The 23,637-nt window shown below is 33.5% G+C and overlaps 1 protein-coding gene across 1 annotated transcript in view; it reads right to left on the minus strand.

The window, feature by feature from the left end:
* Positions 1-23,637, minus strand: part of FAM135B (family with sequence similarity 135 member B) — a 412,962-nt gene that overhangs the window by 43,636 nt on the left and 345,689 nt on the right. The window contains exons 8-11 of the mRNA XM_031947238.1: positions 15,578-15,731; positions 10,800-10,849; positions 2,958-3,113; positions 1,278-1,351 (exon numbers count right to left, since the gene is read on the minus strand). Coding sequence (XP_031803098.1) covers positions 1,278-1,351; positions 2,958-3,113; positions 10,800-10,849; positions 15,578-15,731 — 434 coding nt within the window. The remainder of the gene's footprint in view (positions 1-1,277; positions 1,352-2,957; positions 3,114-10,799; positions 10,850-15,577; positions 15,732-23,637) is intronic.

Consider the following 23,637-nt stretch of genomic DNA (forward strand, 5'->3'; position numbering starts at 1 on the left):
CATATGATTCTGACATTAATGAGGCTCTCCAATTTGTATTCAATCTAGAGTTGGAAGTTTATCTCATGCTACATGTGTTTGTATTTTATTGACCTAGACTATTCAGCAGTAAGTTTCTTATTTTGGAGCCTTTGAATTTATCATTGAAATCACATATACCTACTAAAATCACTGGTGTGCTGATTAACAGTAATTCAGTACACAAGACCCAATAATCAAGACCTATAGAAATCTTTTTCACAATAGTTTCTGCCTTTCTTTTTGTATCTATATTATTTTAATCTATATTATTATTGTCTGTGTACATGTTTTCTCTCTTGTGCCAGGCTATAATTTGTGGTATATGGAGGTAATGGAATAGTATTGTTCTATAAAAATGATGACTATACTGATTTTAGAAAGGCTTGGAAATATTTACATGAACTGTTGCTGAGCAAAACAAGCAAAACCAGGAATACATTGTACACAATAACAGCAAGACTGTGTGATGATCAACTATGAAAGGCTTGGTTCTTTCTCAGTGGTTCAGTATTCCAGCAAACCCAAGAGACTTTGAAGAGAAAATGCCATTTGCATCCAGAAAAAGAACTAAGGAGATGGAGTGTAAATCCAATTAAAAAAAAACAGTAGTAATTCAGAAAAAAATACATAAACACAAGCATTTTAATCTGCACTATTAATATTTTCCCCTCACTTAAAAAGACAAGCAATAAATAATAATAAGTAACAGCAACAATAAACCATGTGTTTATTTGTAGCTTTGATGATTTCTGAGATGAAAAGTTTCAGTGAAAATTTAATAGTTTTCATGAGCTCTTTTGAACTGCACCAGCATACCCAGACACCTCTCTCATGAAGCTTTCTGTGATTTCATTCTTCAGGCAGAAATAATGTATTCTATATACACCTTTCTTTTGTATCTATATTATTATTATCTGTGTACATATTTCCTTTCCTGTGCCAGGTTATAATTTTCTTGAAAGGAGGGATTATCTATGCTTTATTTTATGAAGTTATACTTTCTCAGTGTGTAGGACATGTCAAAACATGCAGCAGTGTCTTGTTATAAGTGTTTCAAATGAATTACAGTATGAACCTATAGATATAGATATATAAGCTTATATTTAATCTATTTATATTATATGGGCTATTTATTTTATATATTTATGTGTATATGTGTATCAATATCTATATCTATATCTATATCTATATATATATATATGTGTGAATATATGTGTGGGTATGGGTGTATAATTTCATGTCATAAAAGTACTTACACACTTTCCTGAAATGTCAGGACATTAAGTTTTTGATGTTCCATGTAGAAGAAAGCCTCTGAAAATCTTCTAACCTGGGGGAAAAATGATAAACCGTTTTCAATCTAAGAGTTCTGTCAAAAACCTTTTCATTAAACTTTACTGAGTATTTAATGTCCTTAATCAAACATGTATGTTGATTTGAGGAGTAACATTAGTATTTAGCAGAGGAGAAATGTTATCTTTGGAAATCATCAATATCCCTCCCGACTCTATCCCTTTCAATCTGGATGCTATGGTGACAGATCTTTTTTTTTTTTTTTTTTTTTTTTTGGCTTCATAACAGAAATATCCCTGAATCAGGATTCATGAAGTAGGGGTTCTGGCTCTAATATTAGCTCACTGTAAAACCTTAGCTTTCTCTCTCTGGACTTTAGTCCCTTTATTTAAGAAATCAGGTTGCCTTAACTGAAGTCTGAGATTCCTTCCAGCTCTAATGTCCTATGTTTTCCAAGAAGTATTCTCTTCCTTGGGAATGAATGGGAATGTATGAATCTTGTGTAACCAGTTATACCATGAATATTTATTTCTGTGATATTCTTTCTGATGAGAAAACTGGGGCTGCAAACATGTTCTTTCTCAGAGCAATACTCCTGTCTGTACTTTTAATTATTCTTTATTTGTTTTTCTTCTATTTTTTTCTTCCTTGTGGGCCTAAGATCTTGGAGAATTCTCCATTAATTAACCAAATATCAAGAATTTGGAATTTAGGAACAATCTCTGTCCTATTGTAAATACTAAAATATTACTTAGAAGGCAAAGGAAAAATTAAATGAAGAGGGAAATGGAGTGGATGATTTAATGGTATTAAAAGGTATTACTGGTCAACTATTTATTTCAATTTTCTGTAGAATGGAGAACAATATTCATATAGGAAACAAAATTTAAATGTTTAACAGGGAATTGAAACCTATGACAAATGGGGAAATAATAAGAAGAGCATCTCCCTTCCCTCAAGGAGTTAAAGCAACTACATATTCCAGGGTACTGAGAGAGTTTCTGAATCACAACTTCAAAAATGGCTGGAAAACTTGGGAACATACTGTGTTCACATACTGTGAAAGGGGGGAAAGAATTTTTTTATCATTAGGTAGAAATAGAGACCGAAAAAAAATATGAAAAAATTCATTTTGGGTAGCAAAGCCAGCAAGTTTGCTAAGCTTTCTCACACATCTTTTCTATAATTAAGAAAAGTGCCAAACTAAACTCTGAGAAAAAACAATCAATAATTACAGTGAATCATTTTTCAAGCACAGAGCAGCTTAGGAGAACAGAAATAAAAGTCTGTATTCACTGAAGTGAGTGTTAGTCAAGAATGTAGTGCTTTAATTTTACTGATGGGTATTTGAAATCTGGCAAAGTAAAATGACTTGCCCAGTGTCCCAGAAGTAATAAGCATCAGAGTCAAGATTGAAAATCTGCCTTCTGACTTTCAAGTTACTCTCCTTTCCATTTATACTACATCCCTTCTAATCCCCAAGTAGTTCTGTTATTACAAAAGGAAAGCATGATGGTTAGTCTAATGATGTCTATAATATTCCATTTCTTTTTGTATCATATGCTAGAGCCAATGGATTTGCTTCTCTCAGCTTCTGAGGCCCTAAAAAAGAATCAATAAAGCTTTTTTTTTCTTCTCCTTACCCTTAGAGCATGGTGCTCCTTGTTGAGATATGTTGTGACGTCGGGGTTCATTGATACCACTTCCAAGAACTGGGTCCATAGTTCCAAGAGGTGGGAACAAAGCCAAGTGAGATCCTTACTTATCTGCTCAGCTATCTTCTCTGGATTGTTCATCATCTGGGGAGAAGGAATCATAAATCAAGACATAAAATCCTCCTTCTCAAAACTTTACCATGGAGTTCTCTCTAAATGGATTCTTAGCTAACTTCTCCAAAAACAAAACAACCACAAAACAACCAACTACCCCAAAAAGCATCACACACACGTATTCCATTATTCCACAATGATTGCTATAGGAGAAAGAGCTTTAAGTTTGGGAATCATGGTCACAACATTTATATAGTATTGTGTAGAGGTAAGAGTCATATCACTAAATCCAGTTCTTCCATTTAACAGAAGAGGAAGCTGGAGATAGAGAAAAGTCAATCACATAGGATCTTAGCATCCTAAATTTAGAATTTAAAGAAGACATATAGGCCATCTCATCCCATCTTATAATTTTAGAAATGAGAGCATACAAATCAGTAAATTTTGAGATAAAGACTAAAACCCAGGTCTTCTATCTCCAGCCTTCTTTCTATTTGAATGTAATTCTTTGGAGGGCAGCACCTGTTGTATTGATATTCTGTTTTTGTACCTCCAAGCCAGCATTTTTGCTTTATTTGGCCATATAAGCCAGGTGAAAGCCAAGTGCCTGGGTTTGAGATTCCTAGAAAATTTATACTCAGGAAATGGTATAGTCATGATTTTATTGTTGTGTGATGCAGTACATAGGAAAACAAATCATATATAAATGCTATGGAAATATAAACAAGTTAAAGTTTGGTTCTACATACAAGAAACTCATCCCAGTTGGAGGATAAAGGAGTCAAGTTGGGGAGAGAACCCACTCAAAGTTGTAGTTCAAGGAGCAAGATTATATATCTTAAAATGGGCATAGTAATCAGAATCAGATATATGGGGCCTGAAAGAAGGACATTCCTAATTAGACCCACATGAGATAGAAAAGTTCTCAATTTGCCAAACTGATACCAGGTTTGGATGAAGGTGGATAAGGGAGTTTCTTTATTGAAGCCACAAAGTGGTGGGACAATTAACTAATGCAGAGTGAAAATGACTCAAAGTTCCTATAGTATTCAAGGGTTTATCCCATCAAAAAACTGGCAGCTTCATCTATGTGACATAGAATTAGTAGTGAAAAAACATAACTATCAGTTTTGTCTGTGTGTTTCTATGGACATGAAGACTGTATAGCTTTTAAGCAATGATTCCATATAGATTCTTTTCCTTATAATATGGCATCAAACTATAATTAAACAATAATATAAAAATATAAAGTTTATGATTATCATAATTTTACAAAATGTTTTATCCTAGAAAGGCTTTAATAAATGTTTGTTAGATTCTTCACATTCTTCCAAACCTTATTTGCACAGGAATCCAATAACTCCAACAAAAAATTATACATATTCTGTTCGAAGATCTCAAGAGATGGCCAATAAAATAGCCTCAAAATCATATTTACTAAATGTGTAATACCAAGCAAGTCATTTAATATCCCTGAGTCTCAGTTTTTCAATTTATAAAATGAATGGAGTAAAAACTAGATAATCTCTAAGTTTTCTGCCAGTTTAATAGTCTATGAAACAACAAAAACATAACAACTACTAAATTATACATTTCTTTGACCTAGGGACACTGAAACTAATTCTATACCACAAACAGATCAAATAAAGATGGAAAAAACCCATATGAACAGAAGTATTTATAACAGTTCTGTTAACAATTCAGAATTTAATGGGGTATATACATTAATTGGGATAATTTCTTCAGCATTATGGTTATATGAATGAAATGAAATTATATTGTACTATAAGAAATCATGAAAGTTTCAGAGAAACTTGTGAATACTTATATGAACTAAGGTGATCAGGTAAAATTGATCAGAACTAGTAGAATAATTTAAGTAATAACAATATTACTAAGGCAAAAAATTGTGGAATACTTTGGAATTCTGTTTAACACAATGACCAATCAGTGATCCAAAGCAATCCCATAGACTTTGGACAGAGATTGCCATCCGCATTCAGAAAAAGAACTATAGAGACTGAATGTAAATCAACACAAGCTATGTTCATTTCTTTTTTGTTTTTTTTAATCTTTCCCTTTTACTTTGATTTTTCTCTCCCAACATGATTCATAAAGCAACATGTATTAAAAATAAATAAATTTAAAAAATAAAAAAAAGTCAATGACCAAATACAACTTCACTAAGAAACTGAAGGATTCAGTTCAGATTGAGTATCTTTTTAAAATTATATTTTTGGCCAAAAATTTACTTGACTACATATTTAACATGTTTTTATGTGTTATTTTTTCCATAGATGGTGCAGAGGAGAAAAAAAAACTTGGTTCTGGAAATTATATTAACTTAAAAAATAAAATGTCTGGTCAATATGGCATGGTATAAAGAACGTTGATTTTCTATTTAGAAGATTCAGACTTCAAGGAATTCACTCTATCTTATCTCTCCACGCTTTAGTTTTCTTACCTGGAAAATGAAAGGATTAGATTTGATGGCCTTTCAGATCCCTTCCTCCTGTCCTTTTAGAGTCTAAATAGATATATCCTGGCTTAATTAGTAAACTTGGGTAAAAATACTTTGCCTTACAAAGTCTGTTTCCTTTATCAGTAAAATGGGAATTATATCTGCACAATCTACCTTAAAGATATGAGGAAAAGGTTAGAGCATTTTTTTTAAACCAAATTTATAATTTCATTGTCATGGAAAATTCTCCAGAAGGAACTCCAATCAAGGCAGATCAACAGAGCTTTTGCACTGTACCCAATATGTTTCCTGAGGCATTGAGAGACCCAGTGATTTTCCCAGGTCACATAGCATATGTCAGAGGCAGGATTTGAAGCCTGGTCTTCCTGATAAAGAAGATTTCTATCTACTACAGGATACTGCCTCTCAGGATAGAAGTAAGTTATTCTTTATCACTCTTGTGTCTGTTTGTTGCTACCTAATGGTTTGCTTTACATTACATATTTCCTCAGTGAGTTTCTAAGTTATAACTAGATGATGATGATAATGATGATGATGATGACGATGATGAAGAAAATAGCTAGAACTTAGATGTAATATTTCTCTTGCCCTTCCCATTCTCTAATTGGAGAGGATGGAGCTGAACCTTGAAAGAGTTCCTCCCAGGGCAGCCATCTCACCATTTCCTATCTGGTTGCATTCCTCTGGATTTTATCATGCCCCTCCTCAGCTTTACAATTTTACTTTATGTGGTGTCTTTTTAGATTGTGAAGTCCTTAAGAATAAAGACTGTCTTTCGGCTTTCTTTATATCCCTAGTGTTATGCAACCAAAAATAACTTACCCAGCCAGAATGAGCATCTTTTTCCAGGGAAGAAGATGGTCATTCAATGAAATAAACGAATTTCACCTATTTTTGATGAAAACACCAGAACTTAACAAAAAGTTTGATCTACATCCCTAGTGTTAGCAAGTGTTTGACAGATAGTAGCAGGTGTTTAATATTTATTGACAGATCCTGAAGAGGAATAGGCAAAGAATTAGGGCACCAAAAACAATGATAGTTTGATGTAAAGAACTTGCCAACAATAAGAACTTTTCAAGAATGGAGGGAAAAGACTATTTTTTGAGATAGTGATTTCCCATCACTGAAAGAATTCAAATCAAGACTAGGTAACTATTATTTGTCAGGCATTCTTCTTTCATCAAAGGGTGGAGATTTCAGTAGATGATATACATGATTTATGACATCACAGATTTTTTTTGAGACTATAAATACAGAAACACTTCTAACTTTTCTGAATTGTCTTTAATGTTCAAAGGAATCCCATCTTTTGTTTCTAGAGAGGGTACATTCGCATTGACAACAGCAAATAGTGCCTGGTTTGAGACACGTTTTATTTTTCAATCTGCTGGCAATTTCACATTTTTTTTTTCCTTTTGTAAGTTAACTTTGGCTGTGGGGAGAAGAACTTGAGACACAAGGGAGGCATTTGAATAAACTCTCCATAAATCTGCCTAGAACACCACTGTGGACTTTTATGTGTTTATAGAAACGACCTTAAATAACCATAAAAGATTTATTTATTTATTTTCTATTTTGGAAAGAGAAAGGGAATATTCATTTATTTGTTGCTCAACATCAGCCACTAGATGGTACTCTCCTACCTACCAACTCCTCACTGCATTTTTCTTCTTTCATCTTTTCAGGCATAGTGTAAGGGGAGACACTTCTTCCACCTTGGCTCCTAAGCTGAAAGGTGACATTTGGGATGAGTGGCTAATTCACTTCATCTCTATGCCCATCTTACTTTTCAACTAGGAATCCTGGCTGGCCCAGCTTTTGTCTTCCAATGACAAAGGACTAAATTTTCTAGTTCTTTCAAAACAAACTATCCTAGCTTGGCAAAATCTTCTGAATAATTCCCTGCAGGCTGGATTTTCCCTGTCCAAATGAAAGCTAAATTTAGTTTTTGCTTTTAAAGAAAATCAATTTTATAAACTTTAATGTGTGAAATGTTTATAGGACCAAAGTTTCAGAGCTGAGGGGGAACTTATAAATTAAATATTCCAACACACATTTAATAGATAAGGAAATTAAAGCTCAGAGACCCTTGTTGATTGCTATAGTAGTAATAATCAACAGAAATAAAATTCTGACTCTAAATCTAAAGCCATGTGCTTTTTAACTTTCATCCATCTCACTTTAACCTTCTGCAAAATGGAGATAATAGGTTTGTTGTAAAGGGTTGTTTTAAAGATTAAATGAGATACATAAATTCTGGGTATTAAATAAGCAACCTTAGAGATCATTTGATATAATTCCATCATTTGTCAGAGAATGAAACTATGACCCCAGAGAGGGTATCTTTTATAGGACTGTCAACTTTTTCAGTAGAATTTCTAAGATAAAGTTGTTAATATAAAAAGTCCTAACAATTTTCTTAAATCTCGATTATACTAGTTATAACTACATATTGTCTTTTCTTTTTTGAGTGGAGTTAATATATGTCTATGTATATTTCTATTAAAGCTCTTCTAATATTAAAACAAGGATTTTGGACATGTCTCAATAAATCTTATGCAGAATATATATAGAGTGATGCATAAATATGTATCTAGATTGATATATGAGTGTGTGTGTGTGTGTGTGTGTGTGTGTGTGTGTATAACAGACCCTCACCAATCCAAGCACACTGCAGTACCCAGGCATCTAACTGATAGGGATTGAATTATAATGTGAATGCTTGTTTTCTTTCTGCCCTCATTTGTTTATTTTCTTTGTTGGACAAAGAAAGCTCTTTCATCTCCAAGTATCTGATTTCATTGTTCATGATGACATTGTTGGATACAGCAGGAAATACCCTGAGTTTGTGAGAACTGTTACACAATTATTCATTTGTCAGCAACTGCCTTTGGAAACTCAGATGCATTGAATTGGAATGCTATTCTGTGTTTTAAATTGTTCAAGCTGAAAGCATTTCCAATTTCTAGAGATCAAAACATTGTAAGCAGCTTCTCTGAATGCAATTGAGTTGTTCCTACTGGCCCAAATACTGTAGGTGTTAGGTAAGCATCATCTCTTATCTTAAAGTCAAGTTCAGTGCTTTTAGTGATGACAAACTAGGATCCAGAGGAGGCTCCAATATTTGGGACATGAAATATCAATACCAAAGGTGAGAATTAGGACAACAAAACAGGAAAGAAAAAGAGGAAGGCTCTATTTAATTACAATTTAGCATTATTGTCAATATAAGTCAATATTAATAGCAATAATAACTAACATTTATGTAGCTATTTAAGGTTTGTAAAGCACTTCACATTTGTCTACACAGTTCTGAAATAGGAACAGATTGGGAAATTGAAGCCAACAGTTAAATGACTTGTTTCGGGTCACACAGCTAGTAAGTATTTGAAGGTAGCTTTGAATTCAGCTCTTCCTGTCTCTAAGTCCAGCACTTAGTAGTTCAATTTGGAAAAAAAAAAACAAGGAGATTTCAGGCTGAATTAAAGGAAGTATCATATTTATATGTAGTTATGATATATACCACCATGGTCAGATAATAATTGGAGTGCTACATTTATTTCTAGACTATATATTTTAGGAAAGGTACCAACAGATGGAAGCATAACCAGAAGAAGGCCTCAACAATGCTGAAGGGCATAGAGATCATGTCATATCATGACTGATTCCAAAATTAGGGACATTTAGTCAGAAGAAGAGAAGCCTCAAGGGATGTGTTAGGGCTGTGTTGAATTATTTGAAGGCTTGGTATTTATCACAGAGATTAGATTTATTCTGATTGACTTCAGAGAGCAGAACCAGCAGGCTTGATATGAAGGAATTTTTTTAACTAATGACTAGAATTATCCAAAATGGAATAGGTTCCATGAGACAGGAGTAGGGCTCCCCCTTCCTTGGTGTCTTCAAAGTCAAGTCAACAAACATGTATTCATTTATTAAGTCCATACTAAACACTGAGGATTTTTTAAAAAAGCAAATCAATGCACACACATATATTTATACATATTTATATAGGGTTATGTAGTGTGCTTTCTAGAGCCTGGGGTGCCAAAATATACAGTCCGGACTAACTCTCTCAGGACCAGCCCAAGTCCTTAATCTTAGTGGAGGAGTGAAGGAGGCAGGAGACCCACAAGGCTGATCAAAGATGGAGTCCATTTATTTCCAGTTCTCTCAACCCCTAAATACCTTAGTATAATTATATCACTACAGCACACTAAGCATGTGCCAACTGTATAATCATTACATCACCACATCACCTTGCACACTGAGCAAGTAAGCATCTGCTATTGATATGTAAATGCCTCATTACTGTAAATATTCCTTGCTTCAAGTAGAACACAGGTTGTCACGGCCCCCTGACTTCTCAGAAGGGTGAGAGCCCTTGGGGAGATGGGGAGCCAAATCAGACATTGTCAGCAGGTTCCCTCTGGGCTGAAGGGTCTTATACCTTATCCAGAGTTCTCCCACTGTCTGTGGCCCTCTACAGGGTTATACATATATATTATATATAATTTATCATAGCAGAATATCCTACATTCTTATATATTATTATTATATTCTATATATTATGTTTGTATGTTTATATACACAATATGCCCTTGGTCTCAAGAAGTTCATAGTCTAATGGACTCTTGACCATTAGATCATCATTAGTTACAGAAGAAGTTCTTATTCACAATGAGCTGAACTTTATAGCCTCTGAGATAAAATGATTCTTATAAAAAGCTCTTTGATCCAGCAAATTTATTAAATCTTGATTGCATGTGGATAAATTATAACTACATGCTTTCTCTTCTGAGTAGAGTTAATATATTCATATGTGTTTTTCTATTAAAACCCTCATAATATAAAAACAAGGACTTTGGATATCCCACAATGAATCTTACTCAGAATATAGAGATAGAGATAAAGGGACATACAAATCTATATTGATATCTCCATATCTATATATGTATATGCATATATATATATATATATGCGTGTGTGTATGTGTGTTTGTGTATATAACTGATTCTTCACCAAACAATATGGACTGTCTGATTAAATTTGTAGAGAGAATTTTCAGTTTAAGGTCAAATGCAAAATTTTGTAGTCTTTTTTATCTTATTATTCAGTTTATATTTCTTTCTTTTCAACCCCAATACTGGACAAGAGGCCAATTTGACTTCCCAATATATCTAATACCACACAACACTAAGGGTCTACAATATATCCACTTCACTAGTTACCTGTAGCTCTGAGCATAGAAGAGATAATGTTTCTTCAACAGCAAGTTTATCTATGGGAAAAAAACAAAGAAAATAAAACTGAGGTCAAAAGTAAAAATTCATTAAATTCATTAAATTGAAGAGGCTAAAATATCATGTGTCCTTCAAAATATACCCATTCAACTTTCAGTTTCCAAACTCTGACTTAGAATCAACAAATCTTAGAGTCGAGATAAATGCATACAGATCAGTGAGGACCACTTGATTATCTCATCCTGAAAAGTAATCCTCACAGAAGATGTTGTATACAGAAAGACACTAAGGAGCCAGGATTTAAAACCACTTTTTATAAATTCCTAACTTTAAATGTAGATACCAGCACCTTACTAGGCTATTCCTGTGGGAGAAGCTGAATCTAGTCATGTGGCAACTATTATAACCAGAGAGCTAAAGTAGTATGATGGACAAAAAACTGACTTTGAAAATAGGGGGGAAAAAGTAGTTGATTCATATCTACTCTCTGGTACATGCTGCCCCTTTGACATTGGATAAGTCAAGTCAACCTCTCAATTCCCTCTAGGTTAAATATAAGCCTATAAATGATAAGATAGGTACTGATTAGCAGCAATGGAAGGTAGTTCCTTACTGGGAGAATAAAGGTTTTAACTTCAAAATAATATTAATTCTTATAAAAATCCTGAAGAAATTTTTTTAAAATTTCCAATTATATTGGATATAAGTGTAGATATTTTCTCACTAGCCATCTTGATTGCAAGATCAGAAACAAACTTGCTGGTCCTTCCTACCTTTCCTGTCCTGGAACAATAATCTAATCAATCAATGTTGTTTTTGTTCAGTAATATTTTACTACTCTTTATGACCCCATTTTTGTTGCTGGTGTATTTTGAAGTGGTTTGCCACTTCTCTCTCCAATTTATTTGATAAATGAGGAAACTAAGGCAAACAGAGTTAAGTGATTTGCCCGGGATCAGACAGACAGTAATTATCTGAAGCCAGATTTGAGCTCAAGAAGAGAAATGTTTCTGACATGGGCTAGTTCACCCTTCCTTGGGCACAATGGAGTTGTCTCACTTCTGGGAGATCAAAGTAATGTTGACAAATCCAAATGGGATAGCTCATGACAGCTACCAGATTTAACTTCCCTGGTTATTGAAAATTTAAGAATTGGCCACCAAACCCAGCAATATTGTGATCTTAATATTTGCATGAGAAACTATTTCTCAGAGTAGAGCTTTTAAGAATTTATTTTACTCTAACAAACTAAGAAATGGTTAGTAGTAATCAACAAACAAAAAAAATGCTTATGTATTGTGAATATTAACCAATATTTATTGAATTACTTTCTGCCAGACACTGTGTTATGTATTTGGAGTCTGAAGACAAAAATAAGAAAGTTCCTTTATTCAAGGGTCTTACATTCCCTCAGCAGAAAACATTTACAAAGGAAATTAAATATAAAACATATGGAAAGTTGACCCAAATTGATTTTGGGGAAAAGGTCAATAGCATTTGGATCCAGGATTCACTTTGTGTAGAAGGTCAGGACTGAGCTGATCATTCAAGGAAGGGAAGGATTCCTTGGAACTGAGTTGATAGTGCTTTCCAGATAATCAGGTGAATAGATGAGAGTCAGTTTAGAAGATATTATTGATTTAATTGAGATATCATCTTAGATTGATAGGAAATTAAGGACTGAACCAGTAGAGTGAGAAGTAAACAAATGTGACATATATTCTGTAGATACAAATAATTCAATACGAAGCCTGAGGAGAGCTGAGAATTACTGGAAGGTTATGAACTTGGGTGACTGGAAGAATAGTAGCATCCTCTACAGTAATATGAGGTAGTTAGGTGTCACAATAAATAGAATGCTGGAATTAGAGTTAGAAAGAATCAAGTTCAAATTCAGTCTCAGACACTTAATAACTAATTGAACAAGTTATTTAACCCTATTTGTCTGCTTTCTCATCTGTAATATGAATTGGAGAAGGAAGCGGCCAACCATTCCATCGTCTTTGCCAAGAAAATTTCAAATGGAGTCACAGAGAATCTGATACTACTTAAGTGCAAAGTGTTTTCAATGGATTATCATCAACCAATGATGAAGCCATTGATTCTATACCTCAGGTTGAAGTCAATTCCTCTCTATATAAACTTCCAACTGAAGAAGAGATTTTGAAAACCATAGCAGCAAAATTCCCTGATACTAATTCTAAGACAGGTGGTTTACTAGTCATATGAAAACTGAAATCTTTCAGGTTATATGGAAAGAGGAGATCTCACCCCAGGAAGTTTGAGGATGTTTCCAATATCCAACTCTATAAAGGGAAAGGAAACAGGTTGTCCTCTGTCAATCACATTGGGGTTTCTCTCTTAGTCATTACCAGCAGGATGCTCATCAGTATATTTTTTCATAACAAGTTGTTACTTTACTGGAAGATAGTCATTCACCTAAGAGCCAGTGTGGCTTCATAAAGTGGTGAAAAATGGTTTATGTGGTAATTGTTGTCTAACAGCTTGAGGAGATGAGGTCTGTACAAAACATTCGTTGATCCGACCAACACTGTCAATTGTGAAGTTGTATGGAAGGTCATGGCAAATTGTGACTGCCGAGAGAAGTCCATCAGTATTGTATGCCAGTTTCATGATGGCAGGCTTGCTCAGATTCTAGAAAAAGGATGGTATTTTCATCATTTCCCAAACACCAAGGGAGTGAAGCAGGGCTCTATGCTTGTTTCTTTGCTTTTTATCAGGATCTGTTTTCATTGATGTTAGCCAATATCTTCAATGAGGATGAGCCAATATCTTCAAGATTGGCTAATTCATTGATGATAAATTATTTAACTTTAAAAGGATATAAGTCAAAGCTAAAGTGGCAGAGGTTGGTGCACAATTTTTTGTTCACAAATGATTGTATACTCAAAGCAATGTCTGAGACTGAGATGCAACAGAAAATGGATGGGTTTCCTGCCACTTGTGCTAATTTTGATCTGATAATACTAAGAAAACAGACATTCAACATCAGCCAGAACTGCATTATCCATACATGGAAGTTACAACAAATGGAGAAATTTTAATGGTGTACACAAGTTCACTTATTTTGGCAGTATGCTTGATAAAGTTGATGCAAACAGAACTAGCTCAGTAAAGTGAAGGTCTACAGAGGCATTGTGCTGATTTCATTACTCTATGCATGTGAAAGTTGGACAGTATTCATACCACCTCCATGCTAAGAAACTGAGTCATTTCAATCTGAATTATGTTAGCAAGATTTTGAAAATCACTTGACAATTTAAGATACTAGATACACTGCTTTCCCATGCTAAGTAGAGAGGCTTATCATCAGGAGGCTGACCATCCAGGAATGGATACTTTTAGCCACTGAAAAGCACAAAACCCAATATGCAGGGAAGGGGAGACATGAAGATATCATGTCATGAAAATATCATGGTACAGTGAAATACATGTTGACTTTAAATTCAGAGGATGTAATTCTGTTTACTCACTACATGTATGACCTTAGACAAATTATTGGATCTCTCTGATATTGTTTCCTTTGGTGTAAAATGAAGTAGTTGGGCCTGTAAAGCCCCATTTAAACTTTAAGTTTGTGAATCTATGATTCTCTATCTGCATTGGTGGAGGAATTCTGATAAAGAATAACTGAAATAATATTTTCTATTATCTATCACACAGGATTGGAGTGGGGATCAAATGTTTATGGGGATCTATGTTTAAAGTGTTATATAAAAATAAGCACTCTAAAAAGCCATTGATTTTTATTGATGGTATTATTATTCCTTATCATAGAATCAAAGCATTTTAAAGTTTGAAGGTGTCTTTAAAAGTTGTCTAGTTAAGAGTTATAATAGAAGCAAACCTACTACTTACTATGGTGGCCCATTTGACTTTGGGGAGTTCAGATTGTTGGAAAGCTTATCTTTTGTCACTTATATCATAGCATAAACTGATCTTTTTGCAAAATCCATCCATTGCTTCTAAATGCAGTCAAATATCTTTCCTGTGTGATACATTTCAAATGCTTAAAGCCACCTATCATGTTTGCTTTGAGGAGTCTCTTCCCCCAGGTTAAACATTCCCAGTTACTTCATCAAGTCTCCATATAACCTAAACTCAAGTGTGCTTCTTACTCTGCTAGCCCCCTTTTGACTTCTCTTCAGAAGAATACCCTTCCTAAAGTGTAGCATTGAAAACAGAAAGCAATAAGTAGGCTAGGGTTTAAACAGGGTATTGTAGACTTGCAAATTGATGGGACTAAGCTACATAAAAACTGAGTTAAACCTAACTTCCTTCTTCTCCCCAGAGATGAACTGGTAGAGAGTGGAATTTTGCCTCTAAAGTGCTGGGAACCATGATATGTTATTATTATATATTTGAAGTAAACATTAATTTGTAAAAAGCTAACCTGTTAAGTGGTTAAATGCAACCTGTGTGTTTGAACCCCTAAAAGTGGAAAGGATACTATCAATACAGGCTTGAGCCAATGGCAAAAATGGGAGTCACAACCCCAATTCAGAGAACTCTGGAGAAGTGAATTGTAAAATTGGTCTTCAGTAATCACTGTTTTTACAAATATAAAGATAATGATTATGAATAATACTGAGTATATTTTCAGAAACAATACATCTCCTTATTTACCTATAATAAATTCTTTTTTCCCCATTCTTTAGTATCATAAAACACAGCCTTATTACCAAACCAAACAAAAAGGACACATTATAGTGGAAGTTGGTAACAAGAAATATAACATTACATACCCAGTTTCATCCGTGGGAAATCTGGGATATCCTTCATGAGAATGAGGAAATAAACATATAGTTCCTGATATGTGTTCAAGAGCAGGTGACACAGGTCCCGATGCCATTTGTATGCATGTTGCATACAATTTTCAGATGGTGTATAAAAACTTCCCTGCAGAAGAAAAAGGGGACATCTTCAACAGCCCTAATAGTATAGTATAGCTCTTACTATAGATCTCCTTGAAGTTTCCCATTTGGATCAATGAGAAACTTTTCTCAAGTTTCTGCTTCAGTGCTCTAATGGAGTAAAGAGTAACTAGATACAAAATTTAATTAAATAAGCTAGCTCCTCTTTCCTCAAGGAAGATCATCATCATCATCATCATCATCATCATCATCATCATCCTCCTCCTCCTCATCACTATCACCACAAAAAATAATAGTTAACATTTATATAGAACAAGGATTTTGCAAAATGTTCTGTGAACACCATTCCATTTAATCCTCACAACAATCATAGAAGGTGGGTATTGTAATTATCCTTGTTTTATAGATGAGGATATGGAAGCAGACAGAGATTAAGTGCTTTGGCCAGAGTCACATAGCTATTTTTCTCTCAGTTTTTTTTAAATCTTAGATCTTTTTATTCCATGAAGTTCTATTTACTGTGTTACCAAAAGCTGCATCTAATCTTGGATGGAAACTTAAAATGACAGTAAGACAATATGCAACATTTTAAGTATATAAGTGAGGTACAAGGTGCTCTATGAGACCTATGAAAGAAAGGAAATTCCGACTAAGGGATTAAATAAGGCTTTGTGGAGGAATGTGGAGGAGAAAGCAACTGCAACAATGAAGATATGATTAAATATTGGATGTGTTTGGAGAAGACATGGAGTGTACTTTGACAGGGAGTAAAGAGATGGATGACTTATATAATGACTTCATCCTCTCAGCAGGTGTAGTCAGTAAATATCTATGAACATTGGGACCTTTTGTGTAAAAAGACAAAGATTTTCCATCCATGAAAGGGTGGGAAATATGGATCAACATGGATGATCTTTCTGCCTTCCAAAAATTATAATGTTCATGAGGCATTTTGTAACAATTGCTGATTTTTTTTCTTTTTTTAACCCTCATTTTTCTTTTAATTTTGAATAATACATTTTTTCTTGTTAAATAGATATACAAGAGAATGACATGAACATCATTACCTAAAAGCAATTCCTTTGAAGGCATGTGTGAACTTAATTGGAGGTTAGAGCAATAATTAGAATACTGTAGTTCAGGCATACAATTACAAGAGTCTGCATATATCAGGGTGTTCACCAATATGTACTGAAAGAGAAGTTGCTAATTGTATCAAAGACTAGACCAACACTTAAAGATGTAGTTATTTGGTTAATTTTTCTTCCATTTTCTTGGTTTTCCTTATCTTTTTTCTCAACATATCAGAATAAATAAAAATGAACAAACCCTGGCTGCCCCTCTCTAGGGAAAAATGAACAGAAGCAACATGTCACATTTCTCACAATTAAATAAGATATAATAAAAACAAAAATGGATAACCCATTAGCAAAGTTCTTTTATTGTCAATTCTGTTTTCCTCAAGTGCCATTTGATGGGGCTTTATATTTCTTTATTCCAGTCTCTGGTGTCTGTAGATAATTCCATTTTTATTTCACCTTCAGCTCACCCTGAGAATGCTTAGAGATGTAACTGAGAGCGTTAGAATCTATAATATCAGCTATTGAGTTTGACTTTAATATTGGTACTGTGTGAATATCCAAAGAAAATTTAGAGCAGTAGCTAATCAACTACATTTGAAAGGAAGCTGAAAAGAAAAACCAAATGGAGGGAGAAAAAGGAAAATGTGAAAATAAAAGTGTCAGCTTCTCCTTAATTATTAACAGATATGTGATTTCATTGGCATATGGAACTCCTAGTTTAAAAAAACATTCTAAGTAATGCAAACCAGCAAGATGTATGAATATAGAATTTCACATAAATATATAAAAGAAGAAAGATACCTTAATGAAACTAATGAAATGTTTCTGATACAATACATACGTGTTGTTTTCCAAGTGATTTCCTGCACCAACTTTCTGTAAACTATATCCTAAAGTTTCTTCCTGCTATTATATGCAAGTGTTCTTTATTGTAACATTCTATGTTGTAAGGTTTCTTCCAGCTCAGAGGAACCCATAAATATCAAATTAGAATTTCATGAGTGATGGAAATAGTTCAATGATTTCTCAACACAACAGAACAGAATTTTAACAACTAACCCTTTCAGCTTGTCCTGACATCATACATTAAGTAACAAAAAAAAAAAAAAAAAAAGAAGTCAAGAGGAGAAAAAGGGACTTTAGGCTATAAGAGCATCATCTGATGATTCTAAAATGCATAGATTCACTCAGGTTTAATTATGCATGTGAACATAGGTCATAGGCTAAAATTATGTGTAGTCCTTTTTTAACATTACGAAACCAATTTTAGTCCAAATAAAAATCAGACACTCAAATCAGGGTATCAATTTCATTTGATTTTGTAAATAATTTTTGAGTGCCTTCTGTGTGTATGGGATAAGAATGGAAGGGAATTCCAAAGTTATCTGTTGTACTATTTGGATGAAGTTCAAGTCCACATTAAGGTACTGCCTTGATTTTTGTTAAATTCTATTATATGGAGCTCGGTAGATTCCAGGACACTGGTCATTAGAAATATATTTATTTTAAATAGAGAATGAAGCTAGTTTATATCTGCATTTTATATGGTATATAGCATGAGGATATATGTAGATTCATATATATATATATATATATATATATATATTATCTCCTACCATATGATATATATATATATATATATATATATATATAAAAAACCACAGAATTATAAGATTTAGAGCTACATTATGAATCCAAAACATAAAAATCAATTTATTGAATGTTTTAAGTTGACATATGAGAAAGTTGAGATCCACAACTTGCTCAAAGTGCCTCATGAAGATTGTAATGGAATTGTGATTTCGATCTGGACTCCCAGACTGAATCCAATGAATACTCTTTGTTTTGTCATTCTGTGTTTGATTGTTATAGCTAAATTGGTAGTATCCAGGAATGGGGGAAAAAAATTGGACTAAGAACAGGCTTCAGATTAGGGGATTAGGAAAAGGGAGAAAAAATGTATTTACTAAGCACCTATTATGTGCTACTGGGATACATACTTTACAAATATGATCTTATTTGACATTTACAAAAGCCCTTATAGGTAGGTGTTATTACAATCCTCATTTTACAGTTGAGGAAACTGAGACATAGGGAAGGACAGAGGGAATAAGCATTTATGTAGGACCTATCATGTGCCATGAACTGAACACTGCCATGAGTTAGGGGCTTTTATTGACATCATTTTACAGATAAGAAAACTGAGGCAGACAGAAGTTTAATGACTTATCCATGATAACATGCCATTTTAGTACCTATGAAAACACATGTGTACTTGTAAGTACATTAAGTTTATATGCAAGTATAATCATTACATTTTCAAATTGGAACATAGGTGCAAAACATATACTTGTACATTGATATATACATATGTGGATGAGTGCTTGTATATCACATATTATATTTTAGAGTCATTTTATCTCTTTGAGACGCAAATCTATCCATGAAATGATGGTGATCATATTTGTAGACCAATCAGTACATGGCTATCCTAAGAATCAAATGAAACAACACACATAAAATGTCCTTTTTTAATCATGAAAGCACTTTTATACATGTGATATTTTATTATCACTGTTACTGATGTTCTAAGTTTTACACTGGAATTTTTAAAAATTGTTATTCATTTACTCTTATAGAGAGATATTGTAGTAGAGCAGACAGATATTGAATCAGAAACTATGATTTATGGGTTTCCTCTGATTCTTTCATTGAAATTTTGGACAAGGCACTGTACTTCCTAGATACAGGTTGCCTATTTATAAAAAAAATGATGCTGTATATGTATTTGAGTTTCTGAGTGAGTGTGAGACTACTACTACCCATAATGTCCAATCCTTGGGGAGTTCTTCAGTATTTGAAGGTTTGCCAATAAGGAAAAGTATTAGACTTGTTCTGCTTCACTTCCAAGTCCAGAAGAGGGCACAATATGTATAAATCACAGAGTGAGATTTCCTGATAATCAGGGCTTGTGCACTATGCAATGGGTTGCTTTATAAGAAAGTCTTTAGGTAAAGCCTAGTCAATCATTTATTAGGGATATTGAATAGGGTGAGGAAATCACATGGGGATATATGCAGTCACTCAAAGGAGAAAATATCTAAGAAAAAGGAGAGCAAAAAATTTCATGGTTTCAGATATCTCTACACATATATTCAAAGAATGGTTAAAAAATGAGACAAAGTAGAGTTCTTCATTTAAGGAAGTAAGTCTGACCTTAGAAGTAAACAGTGGTAAGAGACTCATGATGAAAATATGGTCTTAAAATCATACCTTTTGAATTGAAGCATGTTCTATCAATTTCATGTAATTATTATTCAGTGTTTTATATATCCATGCATTATATGTACACACATATAGTCAGAAGTAGCCTATTATCAGATAAATAGTATATATAAAAGCATAATATAGTATATACAATGCTAGATTTGGTATTAAAGCATATAGTTTTAAATATTTGTTCTGCTTATCACTAGCTTTATGATCTTGGCAAACTATTTTATATGTCTTGGTGATTATTCCTAAAATGGGGGAACTGGATAACCGTTAAAGTCCCTTTTACATCTAAATCTAACAATCCATATCATTGTGTATTTATTCAACATAATACTGAATTGAGCTAATTGTTCTCATTTGAAAATAGGCTAGTATATACATTAAAATAATGCTGTTTTCAATAGCACTCAAAGTATACAGCCTTAATGATTGTCATTGAGCCAACCACACTCTCTAGGCTAGCCACTTAGGTCATCAATTGACACAGATAGGCTAAATGACCCCCTGGAATAAGATTCTGTGGTCTATTAACATAGATAAGACTGGAATCAAACTCATTGCCAGAGTACTACTAACATAATCCATTAACCAAGTAGGCTAACCAGGCCTCAATCTGCTTTTGCTACATCTGCCAGTACAATAGATTTTCCAAGGCATGATATCACAAAGAAACTCATTCACTATCAAAGGCATTATCCAATCCTGACATCAGTCCCTTTAAGATGACCGTGGCAATGTGATCAGCACACAAAAGTTCAATTAAAATGAAGCTATCCAGGAGAAAAGCAAACTGTTGATTTCTCAATGATTACTAACATGTTCTTTGTATGTCATGAAATCATGGAATGTCAGAGTTAAAAGGGACCACATAAATCAAGTTGTGTGTATTTCACAGAATCACAAAATTTGAAGAACCAGAGCAGATGTCAAAGATCAAATCCCCAATGAGAATTTCACAAGATTTTCTTGTCCTACTCTTTCTTTTGCAGGTGAGAAAACTGAGGCCAGAAGGTTGTACAATTACTAAGTGACTGGAACCAGGATTAGTACAAGTCTTCTGACTCCAAGTCCAATGTTCTTCCTCTCTCATATTTTCTCACTCACTCAATTTTCTGGCATTCCTATTGTCTTTTTTTCTTCTCTCTTCAACCTACCCTACATAGCCCTTTAACTACCTACTCCCTGCCCTTATTGTACCTGATAATTTTCAAAGAAGTTGGCTCTTTCTCTCCATCCATTTGATAGTGACCACTCAGTAAGATATGATAAATGTATATAGTCATGCAAACTTGATCCTTTCCACCTTACTGTTGCCGCCTACAAAAAAAAGGCACAAATACTTGTACAAGGATTCTCATAAAATCTCATCCCAGGTTCTACTGTATATAAGCATAAAAGGGAAAATAAAAAGAATAAGTGAAATGTGTTGAGAACTAGGTCATGTATGCCTCTTTTGTGTTGTCCTAGCTTCTTATTCCTAAATGAAGAGTCAGAGAGTCAAAGAATTTTTCAGCTGGGGAGATTCTTAAATGCTTTTCTATTCCCATTGAACTGATGAAGAAACTGAAGGCAAAAGCAACATTCACATTATTGTAAATGCTATTAAATTAAAACATCTCTAAGGTTTTACCTAACATATAGAAACTATGAAAGAGTTAACATTGGAATGGTTATGCAGAGATGAGCACACTAATGCAATTTGGGAGGGGGCTGCTTAAAACCATTCTGCAAAGAAATCTGGGATATGCAAAGAAGGTAATTAAAATGTCCAGACTCTTTGGCCCAGTATGCACTCTAATAGATGTATATCCCAAGGAGGTTAATGATGAAAAGAAAGATTCCATATGCAGGCAAAATACTTATAGTAGCACTTTTTTGTGATAGCAAAGAAGTGGAAATGAAGTGGGTGGTCATTGACTGAGGAATGACTAAACAAATGGTGGTAGATCAATTTAATGGAATATTTTTACACTAAAAAAACAGATACATATGATCAGTACAGAGAAGTATGAAAAGACCTATAAAATGATGCAAATATATATATATGACTAAATGCAAATATAAAATTTACATGCATATATAGATAATTACAACGTATATGAAAAAACACAAAACAATCAAAAATTAATTTTGTAAAATAATGACCTAGAGCTCAATCCCAGTAAAGAAATAGAAAAAAATTACCCACCCCATTCCCACTGCAAAAGTGGGAAACCATAAGTCTGAAATATCTAATATAACATTATATATATATGTACATATATATATATGTACATATATACACACACATATATATATTTAATTTTATGGATTTATTTTACTTTTCTTCAAACTTCATTAGATTGCATATCTATCTGGGAGAGGATAGGATATGTAGTGAAAATATAGTTGACAAAAAACAAAAACAAAAAGTTATCTATTTTTATATGTATTTATATTTTTATATGTATTTATATTTTTATATGTATCTATTTAAAGAGATAGATATTTTAGCCAAACCTCCTCTATCTAGAATCCTGAGTGCTTTAAATTTTAATATATTTATTATATATATATATATATATATATATATGATTGAGAGTACAAATGCTATCTCATTTGTTTCTATATCCCCAATATCCAGCACAATGATGTAGAAACTTAACAAATGTTCATTTTGGATTAGATAAAGAGTCTAGATAAGGAGTAAGAGAGATCAGGCTGCTCAAAGGAGGGACAAAGTAATCCACAACAGAAACAACTCATCAAAGTTTACATGCTATTAAAAAGAGGTTCTGGGCTACAAGTAACTACAGAACTTATAGGGCAAGCTATGGAGATGGAATCACAAAAAATAAACAAAGCAAATCAAACCAAAATAACTAACTCCTTAGTAGTAACAATACTATTCTGCCTTTAGAAAGCACTTAATAAAAATGTACTTTTGTGTTAGAATCCTTACAAAGTGATAAATCAGTTGCCTAATTTAGAATGGTATTTAGCAAATTCTCTAGCTCACTAATGTATTAAGTACTCATTGGAGTTCACACTTTTGGGAGGTTCACAAATCAGAAAGCCACAATCCCACTCTCTCAGAGGAGGAGCCAACCTTTGTGTTCACACCTTTAAGAGATCATATATAAGAAGCTCTTGGAGCTTCAGTCAGTTAGTTCAGAAGATTGACAGAGAGGGGAGCACTCTGGCAGGAAGTCCTCAAGCCAGATTCATTCCATCTTCCACCTTTGTGCTGGCTGAAGAAAGCAGAGGCAGAAGCAAAGGACAAGCTGCAAGAGCTCTTGGAATCAAGGAAGGAGAAAATAAACGTTTGGATTTTATCAGCTGGATGTATTTGTGGTGATTATTACTTGGAACCAAAACTAAGTCTGCCTCCAGAAAACCTCCCCAAGAAACCTGTTCCTAGAGAACCAATATATTTTACAAAAGAAAAGAACACCACACTTTTGTACATCATGCAGTCCTACTTAGTTCTTCATAGAAAATTTACTGAAGTCACTCTCATTTCATGATGATATGTAACATTTAAGTTCTTTCTGCCTCATAGAATTCTTAATTCATCTACTGGTATGCTTAAAA

Source organism: Sarcophilus harrisii, chromosome 1 (assembly GCF_902635505.1).
Source record: "Sarcophilus harrisii chromosome 1, mSarHar1.11, whole genome shotgun sequence".
In the NCBI taxonomy this organism is placed as follows: domain Eukaryota; kingdom Metazoa; phylum Chordata; class Mammalia; order Dasyuromorphia; family Dasyuridae; genus Sarcophilus; species Sarcophilus harrisii.